The sequence below is a fragment of the Nannospalax galili genome, unplaced genomic scaffold (assembly GCF_000622305.1).
Source record: "Nannospalax galili isolate Female #2095 unplaced genomic scaffold, S.galili_v1.0 scaffold691, whole genome shotgun sequence".
In the NCBI taxonomy this organism is placed as follows: domain Eukaryota; kingdom Metazoa; phylum Chordata; class Mammalia; order Rodentia; family Spalacidae; genus Nannospalax; species Nannospalax galili.
The window spans coordinates 831,508-848,340 of NW_008330362.1; the positions used below are offsets into that span (position 1 = coordinate 831,508).

Below are 16,833 nucleotides of genomic sequence, written 5' to 3' on the forward strand. Positions count from 1 at the left end.
GTGATATGCTTGGATATAAAAATCAAAGTAAAATACAAATATGAAATATTTCAAATATAAATACAAAATACAAAAATTATCATAGAAATAAATAGAAAAGACCTATAAGGATTTTTGATCTCTAGGGCAAACTGAATGATGTAGCAATGGAATAAAGGGAGAAATGGTCTCATGAAGAGATACAGTTAGAGGGTGACATACAGACGCTGGAAAGATACTGTATGATTCCTACCCAAACAAGGAAGAAGAGCTCTTTTTTGATTAGATTTTACTTTAAAATTTAAGTTCTAAAAATAAGAGATATAATTTCTCTGAAAATCAGAAGTGGAGGAGTTATTGGTTTAAAAGAAACAAAACTGCATAGTAAAGAAGCCAAGCTGCACAGAGGAGGGAAAAAACACCTTTTGGAAAAGTAGAAAGATAATACGTGAGAAGGTTAAGAATCAACTGAAGGAGCTGGAGAGATGGCTTAGCAGTTAAGAGCAGTGACTGCTCTTGCAGAGGATCCAGGTTTGATTTCCAGTTCCCACATGGTGGTTAATAACCATCTGTAGCTCCAGTTCCAGGGGATCTGATGCCCTCTTCTGACCTCCGAGAGCATTGCATGACACAGGTGCACTTACACTCATATGCATAAAACAAAAATAGTAATTAAAAAAAAGAATCAACTGAAAAGGGAAGATCTGAAAAGTTTACTAGGGAAAAGGGTAATCCCACTCTGTGCCTGCTCTCCTGGCTAGGGGGTCTTGAAGCTGCTGTAGTGAGAAGAGCTAGCTTGAACCACTGTCCCCCATTCTCCCTTACATTCAGTCATTGGGGCCCCTTGCTGGCTCATCTAGAATCGACCACCGCCATCATCTTTGTATCCTGACAGCCAGTCCATCTTCATAGGCTTTACACCCTGTTCTCAGGCCTTCAACTAGCCTATCCACTGTTTTTATGTCCTGTCTTTGGAAGCCTGTTGGGTCAGTCCCTCCTGGAGCTAATCTCCTGCCCAACACTTTCACCAGTTCTGAGTTTCTGCAGCTACCACTGCCCACTGTAAGAAGAAGCTTCTCTGAACAAGCTAACAGCAGCACCAAGCTCAATATTTTCCCAGTTTCATGCATTTTTCTGCAGATTTCACTATTTTATTTTTCTTTATGTCTGAATAAAATTCCATTGTGAAAAAAAAAAACTTAGGAAAGTTTATAGCAAACTAGTTTGAAAGGATTTTGATACTTCGCAGTGTTGGTCTTTGTTTTTTTGAGACAGATATTTTGTTGTATTCTAAGTGATTGTAACCCCCTTAATATGTGGTGATATCTTCAGGAAGTTGTTAATTTATGAGGACAGAGCCTTCATGAATGGGACTCGTGTCCTTATAAAAGAGCCTTGTCACTTTCAAGTGGGGACAGGGCAGAAGGTAGCACCTATGAACCAAAAAGTACGTCCTACTTGGACACTAAATTGGCCAGCATCTTCGACTTGGATGTCCCAGCCTCCAAAACTACATGAAAAATATAATTTCTGTTGTTTATGAGCTACCAAGATCATGGTATTTGGTAAAGGCAGCCTGAATAGCTTGAATAGTATGTTACATATCTGTTCCCCAACTAGCATCATGAAATGAGATAGCAAAATTACATGCACATATACTCTTTGCTCCAGCAACCTTAGTTCTAGAGTCCTATCTCAAAGATAAATAAGCAAAACTCTTGAACGAAGGCTGTGCAGGCTGCTTACAACAGCACTATCGGTAAATGCAGAAGACTGGAGTAGCCCAGATGTATGCCAGCAGCTAATGCACCATGGTACATTCATACACAGGCAGGGGGAAAACAAAACAAGGAAGAACCATGACATGCTCTCCAGACTAGAAAGTGACAACACAAAATGGTAGAAGAGTATGTTTAGTATGTTGTCCTCTACCCAAAAAAGGAAGTATATTTATATGTGAATATGCTCATATTTTCTAAAAATAAGAAACACTAAATAGCACTCACTGACATGAGAATAACTTTGGCATACACATAGGACAGTGTGCTGGATGCTTTAGTGTCAACTTGACACACCTGGGTTGAAGGGAGTCTCAATCGGGGAGCTGTCTCTATTGGACTGGCCTGTGGCCATGTCTGAGGGGCATCTTCTAGATGAGTGATGTGGGAGGGCCCAGCCCACTGTGGGTGGTACCACCCCTGGGCAGGTGGGCCTGTGTTGCTAAAAAAGCAGGCTGAGCAGGGGCCAGGGGAGCAAGCCAGTAAGCAGCGTTCCTCCATGGCCTGTGCTCCAGTTCGTTTCCAGGTTCCTGCCCTGAGTTCCTGCCTTCGGCTCCCTGATGTACTGTGACCTGGGAGATGTAAGCTGAATAAACCCTTTCCTCCCCAAGTTGGTACTGGTCAGAGTATTTTGTCACAGCAGTAAAGAACAAACTAGAACAGTTAATGTTTTAGGAAACAAAAATTTTCTTTTATGAGAAAAGAATTGTGAATTTAAAAAATAAAAAATAAAACTCTTGTCACCTAAAATATGATTTAGGAATTTTAGTATAAACCTGATCTATTTTTATCTATAAAAACCAAAACTTGGGGCTGGAGAGATGGCTCTGTGGTTAAGAGTGGTGGCTGCTCTTGAAGAGGGCCTGAGTTCAGTTCTCAGCACCCACATGGTGGCTAATAACTATAACTCCAGTTCCAGGGGCTCTGACGCCCTCTTCTGTCCTCTGCATGACATGGGTGCACTTACATACATCTAGGTGATATACTCATGCACATAAAATAAAATAATTCAAAATTATTTTTTAAAAAAAGCCATTTTGCTAGAAGTAGTGATCAGATCAGGAGCGAAGAACACAGGTTGCAGCTAACTCTGGTCTCTAAACAAACCCTTCCTGTAGCAACAAGGTCTACCTGGTATAATGGCTGTTTTCAACTAAGGCACAACAGATCAAACTAGAATAAAACACCCTCTAGCCATAATACAAAACCGAAGGCTTTATGGCAATCACTCTTACAGTTTCAAAACTATAGTGAAATCTGTTCTGTGCTGAATTTTAAGACATACTCATTATTCTATTCAAAGCATAGTTGCTCTAAATGAATCTTCTGCGATATCTTCAAAAGATTTCTTTGATATTATATTTCATCACAAGGAAATACACAAAAAAAGGCCCAGAATATCTTGCCACACCAGAAAAAAAAAGGAAACCTCTGAAATCACGTCGAAAGACAGAGCAGTTGGCCAAGGATAGTACAATTTAAACTTTGAAGAAAATCATGACCTCAAATGGGTTGAAACACATAAAAAATATTCAAGTTGGGGCTGGAGGGATGGCTAAGTGGTTAAGAGCATGAACAACTCTTGCAGAAGACCCAGGTTTGGTTCCCAGTACCCACATTAGGCAATGCACAACCACCTGTACTTCCAGTTCCAGATTGTTCAACACCCTCTTCTGACCTCTGTAGACCTCTACACACATATGCACAAACCCCCACACATGTACATATAATTAAAAATAAATAAATTGGACTGGAGAGATGGCTCAGTGATTGAAAGCCCTGGTTGCTCTTGCAGAGGACTCAGGCTTGATTCCCAGCACCCATATGATGGCTAACAATCATTCTTAACTCCACTTTCAGAGGCTCTGATACCCTCTTCTGACTTCCTTGGGCACTGCATGCCATGATGCACCTTCATACATGCAGGAAACACGCTCATACACAAAATATAAATAGCCTGCTCTACATAGCCCCAGGCCAGCTGGGGCTACAGGGAGACCTGTCTCAAAAGGACCAAAAATAAATAACAAAATAAAAAATAAATAAATATTTTAAATAAACTGCCAGCCATGGTGGTACACACTTTTAATTCCAACACTCAAGAGGCAGAGGCAAGCAGATTTCTGTAAATTTGAGGACAGCCTGGTTTACATAAGAGGTCCAGGCAAGTCAGAGCTACATAGTAAGACCCTGTCTCAAAACCAAATAAGGAGCTAGAGAGATGGTGTATTAGTCACTTTTCTGTTGCTGTGATAGAAACACTGACCCAAGCAATTTATAGAAAGAAGAATTTATTTGAGTTTACAGCTCCAGGGGAATTACAGTCTGCCATGGAAGGGAGGCATGGTGACTGGAAGTGGCTGGAGCAGGAGCAGCAGAAGCTAAGCTCTCACATCACCATGCAAGCACAGGAAGCAAGAGAGCGACTGGAGATCTGGCAAGCCTTAAAAAACTCTCTAAGCCCACTCACAGTGACGTGTTTCCTCCAGGATAGCCACGACTTCTAAAACCTCCCAAAACTGTGCCATCATCTGGAGACAAAATGTCCAACCACTTGAAGCCTATGGGGGACATTTTCATTCAAACCACCACAGATGGCTTAGTGGTTAAGAGAATTGGCTGCTCTTGCAGAGGACCTGGGTTCAGTTCCCAGCACCCACATGGAAGCTAATAACCCTCTGTAACTCCAGTTTCAGGGATCCAACATCCTCTTCTGCTGTCTATGGGCACTGTACAACACCAGTACACTTTCATACATGCAGATAAAACAGTCATACACATAAAATTTTTAAAAATAGATCTTTTTTCTATGTACTTGGTATTCAAATAATTTACTCAAACATTTTTTTAATGTAGAAGCTTAGTGGATACTTAAAAAGGAAATTGAGAGGTACATGCTTTACAAATTCAGTTATTAAAGGATTTAATTATAAAAAATAGATCTTTTAAAGTTAAAAATAATAATTAAAAATGTTAACATCACTGGGTGTGGTGGCACACGCCTTTAATCCCAGCACTTGGGAGGCAGAAGCAGGCGGATCTTTGGGAGTTCAAGGTCAGCCTGGTCTACATAGTGAGTTCCAGGACAGATGGGGCTACAGAGAGACCCTGTCTCAAAAAAGAAAAAAAAAAAAAGTTAACATTTATAAGTTTATGATAATAACATTAACAACACAAAGAAGGTAATTTGGGCTTTCTAAAAATCCAACTCATTCTTTGAAATCTGATAAAGTAAAATAATTTTACATTTATCTCATTTCACAGTACCCAAATGGTTGACAAGACAGTCTTTCAAGACAGTCTTTCATAGAAGACTACCAGCTAATAAAGAAGAAAAATGCTAGAATTACAATATTGCCATGTTGCAATATACAATGAAAGCTGGTTCTAGACAACAATGGTCAATGGCTTCTAAAAACATGAAGGAAAGATGCCTAATGGGAAACTATATGACAGATGATCAAGTTTATATTATCTAAACACAATGAAGAATCTTAACACCGAAAGACAAGCAGGCATGCTTTCTGATGTGATGCAACAGGAAGTGCACTGCATTACCCTATAAGGCATTTATTTATTTATTTATTTTATTTATATTTTATGTGTATGAGTGTTTTGCCTGCATGAATGTAAGTGCACCATGTGTGCAATGCCCTCAGAGGCCAAAAGAGTGTCAGATCCCCTGGAACTAGAGTTATGAATGTGGGTGTTGAAAAGTGAACTCGGGTCCTCTGGAAGGGCAGACTCTTAACCACTGTGCCATCTGTCCAGCCCAGGTATCATATATAAATACTAAAACTCCAAAGGAAAAAAAAAATCGAGACAGGGTCTAATGTATCCCTGGATGGCCTTGAACCCAGTAAGTAGCTAAAGTTGACCTTGAACTCCTAATCCTCCTGCCTCTACCTCCTGAGTGGTGAGATTACAGGCCTGTGTCACCATACCTGGTTTATATGGTTTTGGGGACAGAACTCAAGGCTTTGCAAATGCTAGGCAAGCACTCTATCAATAGCTACATCCCCAACCCCAAGACCCTAAAATCTTATCAAGGTTTTAGATCGAATGGCCAGTCTACAAGAGATAGAGGACACAGAATACGCATGTCCAATATAATCATACCAAAGAGATGTAATCAGGTAGTGCTAAGTGTGATATTCTACAGAAAAAAATGACCTGGTTATTTAATAAAGTGTGTGTGTGTGTGTGTGTGTGTGTGTGTGTGTGTGTGTGTATCACATACATGTTATATATGGAAGCATTCATTTGAGACTTGAAGGACAAAAGACAAATTAACTATAATGAAATGAAGGACTATGTTCTCTTATACAAACCAACTAACTATGAAAATATACTTAGAAAACAACTGGAAAAATGTGACCTGCAACTACAGAAAGATATAAAGAGACAACTGGAGAGATGTAAAATGTTAATATGTTTATGTTAAAATGGGAATAGGTGATTTTTTGAGGTCATAAAAAGGAGTGCTGCTGGCGTGATATGGCACGCCTTTAGTCCCAGCACTCAGGAGGCAGAGGGAGATGGATCTCTGTGAGTACAAGGCCAGCCTGGTCTACATAGTGAGTTCCAGGCCAGCTAAGGGTACAAGGAGACCCTGTCTCAAAACAAAAAAAGCGTTGTTTCTAGGACTAATTGTGAAGAAAAATACACTAACATGACCCCAAAGAAAAGTAGCCAGTTTCTTGGCTAAAAATATTTTTTAAAAAGATCATGTAGCATGCTTTCAATAAACTTACGACACCATTATCACTGTAAGTCTGAGTCTTCTTCTGAAAATCGAAAATTCTATCTTCTCTTACAAACATTTTCAAGCTAGTAAAATGATTTTTTAAAATAGGGATATTGTCGGGCATGATGGTACACATCTTTAATCCCAGCAATCGGAAGGCAGAGGCAGGCAGATCTCTGTGAGTTAGAGGCCAGCCTGGTCTCTGTAGCAAATCCAGGCCAGCTAGAGCTAGGGCTACAGGGAGACCCTGTCTCAAAAGACCGAAAAAAAAAAAAAAAAGGACATGTTAGTTTTTAGCTTCCTTAGGGAAAACATGAGGTCTGGTCAAACTGTCTATTTATACACAACATTTTTTAAAAACATCTGCTATTATTCCAATTATAGATAGGTCCTTAAAATCCATATTTTTCTAAAGTTTCCCTAGAGATTGCCCAGTTTTTGTGAATGAAACACAATAGAACTATAATAAAATACCCCAGCCATAATAGCAAAACTAAAGACGCTATGGTAATTACTCTTAAGAGTTTCAAAACTTCTGAGACTCTTACATAGAAATGTCCTATGATGAATTTTAAGATTACTCATTACTCTGTTCACCTCAGGGCTCCTCCAAGTATTAATTTCCTAATACTTATATTGCTTTATACTTCCGCACAATATTTAAGTGCCTCATTTGACATAAATTCAAATTTTCTGTTTAAATATTTCCTACTCACTTAATCCTATACACACTGCTGACAGCAGTAGCTACATTTTTGTTTCCTACATTCTCATTTAATCCTCTACTTAATCCTCTATTGTTCACTCTTATCTTTACAAGAGATAAAGTGACTAAGAATCTGATAATCTTGAACTTTGGCAACTACTAAAAGTCGAATCTATACTCCATGTCAAAATTAGGATGGCAGCCAGGAAGCGAAGGGAAACCTAACATCCAGGATCTGCCTCATCTACACCAGCACCCTTTCCTTCCTAGGATCTTATTCCTAGCAAAGATATCAAGTTCCTCTTTTGGAAAGAATTACCTATTGGAAGGCACCCTGTAGGTAAAAGGCAGATGAAGCAATCTTCTCATTCTAGCTTACTGTGTTCCATAAAACCCAAGATGTAAGAGACAGGAAGAGTACTGACACTTGTTACTAGGAAATAGGAACAACCAGGTCAAGATCTACATTTAACAATAATGGCTTAATTAGCCAGGCACGGTGGTACACGCCTTTAATCCCAGTACTTGGGAGGCAGAGGCAGAGGCAGAGGCAGGTGGATCTCTGAGTTCGAGGCCAGCCTGGCCTCCATAGGGAATCCAGGCCAGCTGGGGGCTACAGGAAGACCCTGTCTCAAAAAGACCGAAAAAAAAAACCATAGTCACCCAAAAGAAAATCCTCCAAAATGCTCAAGATGCTCTTCCTAGAAAGGTAAACTTGCCTTAAGTTTGCAGTTTCTTTTCCTGTTGCTATGATAAAATACTCTGACAAAAGCAACTCAAAGAAAACAGGTGTTTATTCCAGCTCATAGTTCAAGGTACAGTCCATCACAGCAGGTAAGTCAAGGCAGCAGGTGCTTGAAGCAGCTGGTCATATCACATCCACAATCAAGAAGCAGAAAGTGATGAATACATCCTGTGCTCAGCTCACTTTCCCCTTCTTATGTACTCCAGCATCCCAGCCCAAGGAAATGGTGCCACCGGTGAGTGAGTCTTCGCCCTCACAGGCATGCCCAAAGGCCCATCTCCCAGGTGATTTTAGATCCTGTCAAGGTGACAGCTGACACTAACCATCACACCAAGCAATTAATTCTGCTGCCAAGAATAAGTTCTTAGGCTATTCAAGCTGAGTTATACTTGAGGTATGATTTGGTAATCACAGTGTGTTGCTTTTCTTTTCTTCCCTTTCCCAAATGTTTTCATGGCAGCCACCTTGTTTCCTCTTCATTATTGTAAATTGGGAATATGGAGAAGAGGAAAAGGGGAAGAAAAATATCTGCATTTTATTTATAGTTTTCTATTTCTCTAGCTAATCAATAACCAGATGCATTTAAGTTATCTTCTTCTAGGGAGAGGCTATGGGTTTATTTTTAATCATATGTGAAATAGCTTCATTAGTTAAGTGGTATATGTCTGAACTGTACATACATGAATAAAGGCATGCACATGTGGTGGGCAGCTTGTAAAGTGGCTCTTAAAGGCCCTTCCCTCTGGTATTCAAATCCTTGTGCAATCTCTCTACTTGCAATATGGATTGGACCTAGCAGCTGCTTCTATTGAATAGAATATGGCAAGAATTGGGGCTGGAGAGATGGCTCAGCAGTTAAGAACACTGGCTGTTCTTGCAGAAGACCCAGGTTTGAATCCCAGCAGCCACATGGCAGCTAACAACTGTTCGTAGCTCCAGTTCCAGGGGATCTGACAACCTCTTCTGTCCTCTGCAGGCATTGCACCACATAGGTGCACTTACCTACATGCAGGCAATACACGTATACACATAAAATAAAAATAATAAATAAAAAAAAATGTTTTTGGTCTGCTGGCCTTGAACTCACAGAGATCCGCCTGCATCTGCCTCCTGAGTGCTGGGATTAAAAGCGTGCGCCATAAAATATTTAAGAATATTGGAAGAGTTACGTCACATTTGAGCTCAGGTAATTAAAAAAAAAACTGTGACTATGTCTTTCCTACAGTCTCGCTGGCTCTTCTTGCCAGCTTTCTCTGATAAAACAAGCTGCCAGGTCATGAACTCACATATGGAAAGGCCACATACATGAAATTAAAGGAAATCTCCTATCAAAGGCCAACAGGAGCCTGAAGCCCTGAGTTTAAAGGACACAAGGCCTCACATGCTTTGAAGTCCAGCACTTGTTCTAGGTCAGCTAGGGTTACATGGTGAGACAGTGTCTCAGAAAAAGGCATTAGTGAATTGAATCCTGCCAACAATAATGTCAGTGAGCTTGAAAACAAATTGTTCTCCAGTTAAGCTTTCAAAAGAGCCTAAAGCCTTACCCACACCTTTATAACGTTCTTGAGAGAGACTGAGCCAGAGCAGCTAAGTAACCTGTACCTTGATTTTCACCCACAGAAACTGAGAGATATGTTTCAAGCAATTAATTTTGGGATGCTCATGGTGTGTTAAATGTCCCCAACATGTCCAAATGTTAAACACCAGTCCTAGATAAGAGGCACTGTTTTGGTTGTGGAACCTTTTGAACATGAGGCCTAGCCGGCAGATGTGGGGCTGTAGAGTTACAGGCTTTCACTCCAGCTCTCTGCTTCCAGGCCAACATAGCAATGTGACCAGCCGCCTCACACTCCTGTAGCCATGCCTCCCCCACCGTGATGGACTGAATCCCCTGAACCATGGGCCAGAAAAGCTTTCCTTCCTAAGGTTCTTTCAGGTATTGTCACAACAACAAGAAAAAGCAGCCAATACAGGACTATGCAGCAATAAACAACACATGTGGTTTAACAACCAGGAATGACTATAGTAGTACTACAGTAGTATCTTTTTTTTCGGTCTGCCCAGAATCAAAATTGTATCTTTCTGGTAAATGTACCTTGATTTTTCTTTGGCCTTCCTCTAGACTCTACTAGACTCAGCCACTAAGTAGTTTAGAGGAGGTTGACTCTTCTCCCTCAGCTAATTATATTATACCTAGACTAAGTATTCAAGACTCAGAGTTGGGACTTTTGCTGGAATTACTAGAAAGAATGGTGTTTTCTGATAGACTTGAAATTGGTAGAATGTAACAGGGGAACTACCTAGCAAAACCATAAAATAGAGAAAGCCTTCCTGAAAATGAAGCAAATTACAGGGAAAAGGAGAGTTAAAAACAGGAAGTGATGAAGTCCTGTTGACATTATTAGAGCCACTGAACCAAAAATGCCTCAACTCAGTCTATTTCTTGGCTTGACTTATATCAATTTCTTCTTTCTCACCTTAATTTGTGATGAATGTATGGGGGGGGCGCGGTTTCAAGATACTAATGTTGGAGGTCCATGAGAACAGAGACCAAATCTGTTTTATTTGGAACTGCATTCCTCATTCTCTGACCTAATACTTGGTAAGTATGGTAACTCAATAAAAATCCACTTAATAAAGGATATCATTCTAAGAAAAAATACTGAATGAGTCCAACCTAACATAAATTCAATGTTTTATAATCACAGAGAGTAAAAACAAAACCAAAAAAATATTCTAAATGAAATTTAGAATTCTAATTCTAAAAATGAAAATTTATCAACATTGCATATAAGGGTAAGTGGGAGTAGATAAGCCATTTAAAATCCCTCATAACTCACATAATCTCAACTGAGAATCATCTAGTCACTGAGACGATTTTATTTTAAGCTAGAAACTAGGTAGAAATTTATCTATATTCTCATCTTAGGACATTTTATAATTAACACTGGAACTTTTTCAGCAATACTAGACTAGCTAGCCCCCTTGCACATGTGAATAAAATAATTTTGTCCCAAATAAGTTGATTAGAATTCCAAATACATTCTTTGTCATAATGTTCTATTTCCCAGGTTAAATAACAGAAATACATATTCATACCATCATCTAGATGCAACTACCAATTTGTAGGAAGTTCAGAAGACAAAAGGAGCATGTCCAATCAACTGACAGCTAGACCAGGGTCTTAGCTCAATGGTAGATTACTTGCTTAACAAGTTAAGAAGCCATGGATTCAATCCCAGCATGGGAAAACAAAACAGAAGCAATACAACATGGGGTTACAACCAGCAAAGTCCATATTGTGAAAAACTCTTGGACAAATATTTGGTTTCTTCAAAAAACTAAGAATGAAGAGAAGAAACAGAGACAAAAGGGGAACTTACATTAGACTAAAAAAGACTTAGATGGGGGCTGGAGAGATGGTTCAATGGTTAAGAACACTGGTTGTTCTTGCAGAAGACCCGGGTTCGAATCCCAGCACCCACATGGCAGCTAACAACTCTCTAACTCCAGTCCCAGGGGATCCAACGGCCTCTTCTGATCTCCACGGGCATTGCACGACATGGGTGCACTTACCTACATGCAGGCAATACACACATACCCATAAAATAAAAATAATAAATAAAATTTTTTTAAAAAAAGACTTAGATGATGTACCAAACACTTAGATGATGATGCACTATTGTAATCATTTGAATCCTGACTTGACACACTTTATAATTGCAGCATGCAAGAGACAATTGAAAAATCTGAACACTTTGTGGATAGCTGATAAAATTAAGGAATTATTATTAGTATATGATAATAGTATTACAGATAGGTTAAAACAAAGAATTCCCTATTTTTAAGCTGTAGACATTTTACAGATGAAACTTGACATCTGAAAATCACTAAGGAAGTTGGAAAGCAAATATGGTTGTGGATGGGACAGGCATGATCACGATCAGTGATTACTGTGGCTGGATAATGAGGATATGGAGATTCCATATGCTATTCTCTGTTTGCCATATACTTTCCAAATAAAAAGTTTTAAAATAAGCAAATAGAGCAAAGAAAAATTCTACTGAATCTAATTATTATGAATCTGATGAACATATCCAAATTTTAATATGGATACTTGGGTTAACAAAGTAGTCAAATAGACTATTTTATAGTAATTAAATAACAAGATACAAATAGAGAAGATAGAAGCAATGGATCTAGATAAGGAAAGAAGAGAGTAGAGTTCCTCTTCCTTTGACAGAGGATTTTCATGGGTCAACAGTCTTTGGACTACTTCTCCTCATACCTTTCTTCAACCAAGTTTTGATCTACTTATTGGACACTTGTTCTAAACAAGGCACTGAGTTAGTGGAGGCCTGATAGGAGAGACGAAACTGCGAACCTGTGTCCTTTGGGAAGCCTACTTACAATTGCCACACAACCTACCAATGTTCTCTGATCTATAAACATTTCCTCCCTTCTCCCTTTGACATAGAGCTCTCTGTGCACTAAACTACAAAACATTCTGCTTCAGAATTACACAAAAACCTCCGAATATGGTAGTTGGCATATTAAATATATGCAGATGAAGGAATTTGAATAAAGAAAAGTCATTTTTTCCTTCCTTCTAACTTCTCTGAAGCAGATTTATAAAACTTAGCAAGTTTCTGGCCTTTCCCTGATATAGGTCCAAAGACCCCACTATAAGAGATGTCATATTTCCAGAAGGATGTGACATCCTTATCTCTGAAAACAGAGGGAAATGGATAAGAATCTGAACAAAGCAGACCTTGATGAGTTTTCCTCAGCTGATGACCATTTGATCACATCTTTTTTGTCCTATCACATTCCAGTTGTCTGAAGATTCTTTATCAAACCTATACTATCATGTAAAACCTGCATTAAATAACATGAAGACTTGTTAATCTGTCCTTTGTCATAGAGGTCTCAACCATAAACCCAAATATGGTGAAAAAAAGATTTTTTTTTCCTCCCTTATACTTCTCAAATCCCAACAGGAATTTTCCAAATTTTTTCCCATTTTGACTTGCCTTAGGTAATTCTTAAAAGGCAGTTTTTAAAAATCAGGTTAAATAAATTTATTCTGTTATAAGAAAAACAATTTTACCTTGCCAGTAGCTAGCGGGTTAGGCCTCTGAGGTCCTTGACTTACTCCTATTTGTCTTAACCTCTTCAAACCTCCTTCCTTAACTGAGTCTACATATTCCCAAAAAGCTTCGAGCTTCGCTACCCTTTCCTAAGCCTATAACCACAAAGGTTCTCTTTCAGTAAAAGTTCTTATGCCAAGAAAAAGTGACAATAATGGCATAGTTATAGTATTTCAAATGCAACTAGATGTCTATATTTACTGGAGCAAATATAATCAGTAAAGATAATTCTATCTTCTGTATAGTAAATGACCATGAAAGGAAATAGAGTTCATCAACCTTGGAACGTAATCATACCTGCATTGTCCTTCTTTTAGTTAGTGTTACTTGAAAATTTTTCCACTCCCAATGCTGCTCCACCACATGTGCAAAAACAACATGGCCATTTCCACAGGCTCCAGCAATCTGAGTGCCGTCAATTGACCATGCAATATTAAATATGCTGCCAGTGTTGGGTTTTTCTAAAGCATATGACCACTAGAGGGAAAAAGAAGAGGAAGCACAATTGATTATTATAAAAAAAATTAAGAACTTAAAATTGGGTACATATTAATGCATTAATATAGTTTTGAAGAAATGTATTTTGGAAGGATTCATAAGAAGTATCATTTCTTGGAATTTAAATATTTTACAGTAAAGCAAATAGCAGTAAAAATGCATATAATTCTGAGAATGTACTAATTGCATTAAAGACAGTATTGGCATCTTAAAGAAACCATTACATTAAAATCCACAGATACATAAAACTTCCAAAGTTGATTTAACATACGATGTAATTGCTAAAATTTATTTATGCTTATGATTCAGCACCCTGATATATAGGAAACTGATCAGTCTTCATTAGAGCCAGAGGGGAAATGTATTTTTTAATTTAGTATTATTCAAAGTATTTTTCTGGGGACTAAAGAGATAGCTCAGTAGTTAAGAGCACTGGCTGCTTCCACAAAGGACAGCTTGTTTCTAGCACTCAAATGTCAGCTAACAACCTCCTGTAACTCTAGTTCAGGGGTTCCAGTGCTTTCTTCTGGCCTCCACAGGCACTGCTCCTGCATGGTGTGCTTACATACATTCAGACAAAACACTCACACACATAAAATAGAAATAAATAAAACAAAAAAATTTTCAAGTGGCCTGGAGAGATGGCTCGGCAGTTGCAGAGGACCTGGGGTCAGTTCTTAGCACCCACACAGTGGCTAATAAACATCCATAACTCCAGTTCCAGGAGATCTGATGCCCTCTTCTGACCTCTGAAGGCATCTCATGACATGGGTGCACTTACAAACATGCAGGCAATGCACTCAAACATAAAATAATAAATAAAATATTTTATAATTTTAAGTGTTTTTTTAATAAAGTTACAGTATGCAGATAGACAATACAGATATGATTTTTAAAACATACAATAAAAACACAACAAAATAGTACATGAAGGAGCATAGGAACCACCAAAAACCACACTATTTTAACTCACATGATTACCCTTAAATAGTAATACTGAAAATATTCTGTAGGGAAAAAAAAATATTAGATTTGTAAGGTTCTCTATGGTCACTAAACAATAAAACTAAACATACAATGTAAAACATCTGATGTGTATTCTAAATCACTTTAGTATCATGTACATGAATCTATCTGTTTCTTTTATTTTTCAGAATATAGTAAACATAATTTCTCTTAGGTCTTATCTAAGGAAGTGATGTAGAAACCAATAAGCATCGAGCAAGCCAGAGAGACTCTTGTATGCATTGTCAGAAAACAATTATTTTGGCAGATTATATTCAATGAATTTTCTTTTCATTTTTCAGATGTAATGTACATATTTTCTAGAAGGATAATTAAATTATTTGACTAAATTTACATATATGTTTTCTTTCCATTCTTCCAAACATAATTGATTAGGTCTTGAATTTTGTTGCTGTAGCTTTGAACTAGATGTTTTTGTTTTGTTTCATGTAAGTACTTTTTGAGAAATATTTACTATTCAGGGATGAGAGTATAGCTCAACAGTACAGCAGGTGCTCAGAAGGTGAGGCCCTGAGCTCAATCCTCGGCACCAGGAAAAGGAGAGCACAAGCTGCAGTACTTGACTGCTGGCTTCGCTGTGGCCTCTCTAACAACTGTGGAGGAGATGAAAAATACAGAAAAAGATTCACGAATTCAATCAACCATAGAATCAGGCTTTACATTCCTAATAAAAGTTCATATATTTAGGGGCTGGAGAGATGGCTCAGTGGTTAAGAGCACTGACTGCTCTTGCAGAAGACCCGGGTTCGATTCCCAGCACCCACATGGCGTCTATGAACCATCCTTAAGTCCAGTTCCAGGGGAATCCGAAGCTCTCTTCTGACCTCCACAGTATTGCACAACACGGGCGCACTCACATACATGCAGGCAATACACTCATACACATAAAATTAAAAAATAATAAAGAAAAAAATTTTATTTTAAAAAGTTCATATGCTTAAAAAAAATACTGAGGGACTGAAGAGATTGCTTAGCAATTAAGAGCACTTGTTACTCTTGGAGAGGGCTCAAGTTCAGTTCCTACTGTCAGGTGGCTCACAACCACCTATAACTCAAGCTCCAGGGGATATGAGTCCCTCTTCTGACCTCTGTGGGGACCTGCACTCATGTGCACAAACTCATAATTATACATACAATTAAAAAGTAAATAAACAAATGAGCATCTCTCAAAATGTCCTGTAATTGTGGTGGGTCACCTGTCCTCTTGATCAAGGAGGCTGAGGAGACCCCACCAGATGGACTTGAACCAGTGTCCAGTCTACAAAGAGGAAGGTAAACACAGAGGAATCACTTCCTCCATGCTTCTAAGCGAAGCCAACCATGGTTGAGCAGGACCTTTGACTTATCTTCACATAGGCGGAACTGGTAAAAGAAAGGAGCCAGGGGCTCCTCCCAAGCCCATGTGACCGCTGAGGAACAGATACTCAAACGACCTTAAGAGTAAAAATAAATTGGTTTATCTGGGCCAACTGTATGGCCTTAGACATCCAAAAGGAAAACATAACCAAAGATTAAAGGGGTTGATATAATTTAAGAGTCCATATGTATAGCTAAAGGCTACATAACAAGCAACAATGCCAGATAGGAGATACCTTCTTTTGAGTTGTTGACCAGGGTGACCAAAGGGACTCCCAAATAGTAACCCAGCATAGAACTGGGAAAACGAACAGCAGACCCTAAACTTATCTAAAGGAGTACTGACAACTGATTGCTGCTAGAAGAGGAACAGCTGACCCTCCTAAAACAAAGACCTCTAGATAGGCTGACTAGATTCAACAGAAGGGCAAGTAGTGAGGATTGGCTGGGGTGCCAACAACACAGCAGACAGTAGCAGGGATATCAAAGTATAAGGGCTCTAGTGGTGGGAGGGAGGCTATGGGAGGGTGCCATCTGGGAAGTGGGTATATAGTCGAATAAAATGGTTTGAGATGTTTTGTGTGATATATACACATACAAAAATCAACAATTTTTTTAATGTATTATATTTGAGGAAGACGCGTGGAAATTTACATCATGCTAATTAGTAGAGGTGATAAACATTACCTTTGAAATCTACCCAATGACTTCATAGACATACATAGGCACCAATGATCCAAGTGCAACTGATTATGACTAGTAATAATCAGATGCATACAGATTAGAGATGCATACGCCAACATCTCAGTGTTAGTAGCAAAAATAATGAGTCTTTCTTCAAGGAACAA

General features: G+C 38.7%; 1 protein-coding gene across 1 annotated transcript in view; it reads right to left on the reverse strand.

Annotated features, from left to right (window-relative positions):
* Window positions 1–16,833, reverse strand: part of Ift80 (intraflagellar transport 80) — a gene marked incomplete in the record, with an annotated part of 133,406 nt that overhangs the window by 58,654 nt on the left and 57,919 nt on the right. The window contains 1 exon segment of the mRNA XM_008847287.3: window positions 13,403–13,582. Coding sequence (XP_008845509.1) covers window positions 13,403–13,582 — 180 coding nt within the window.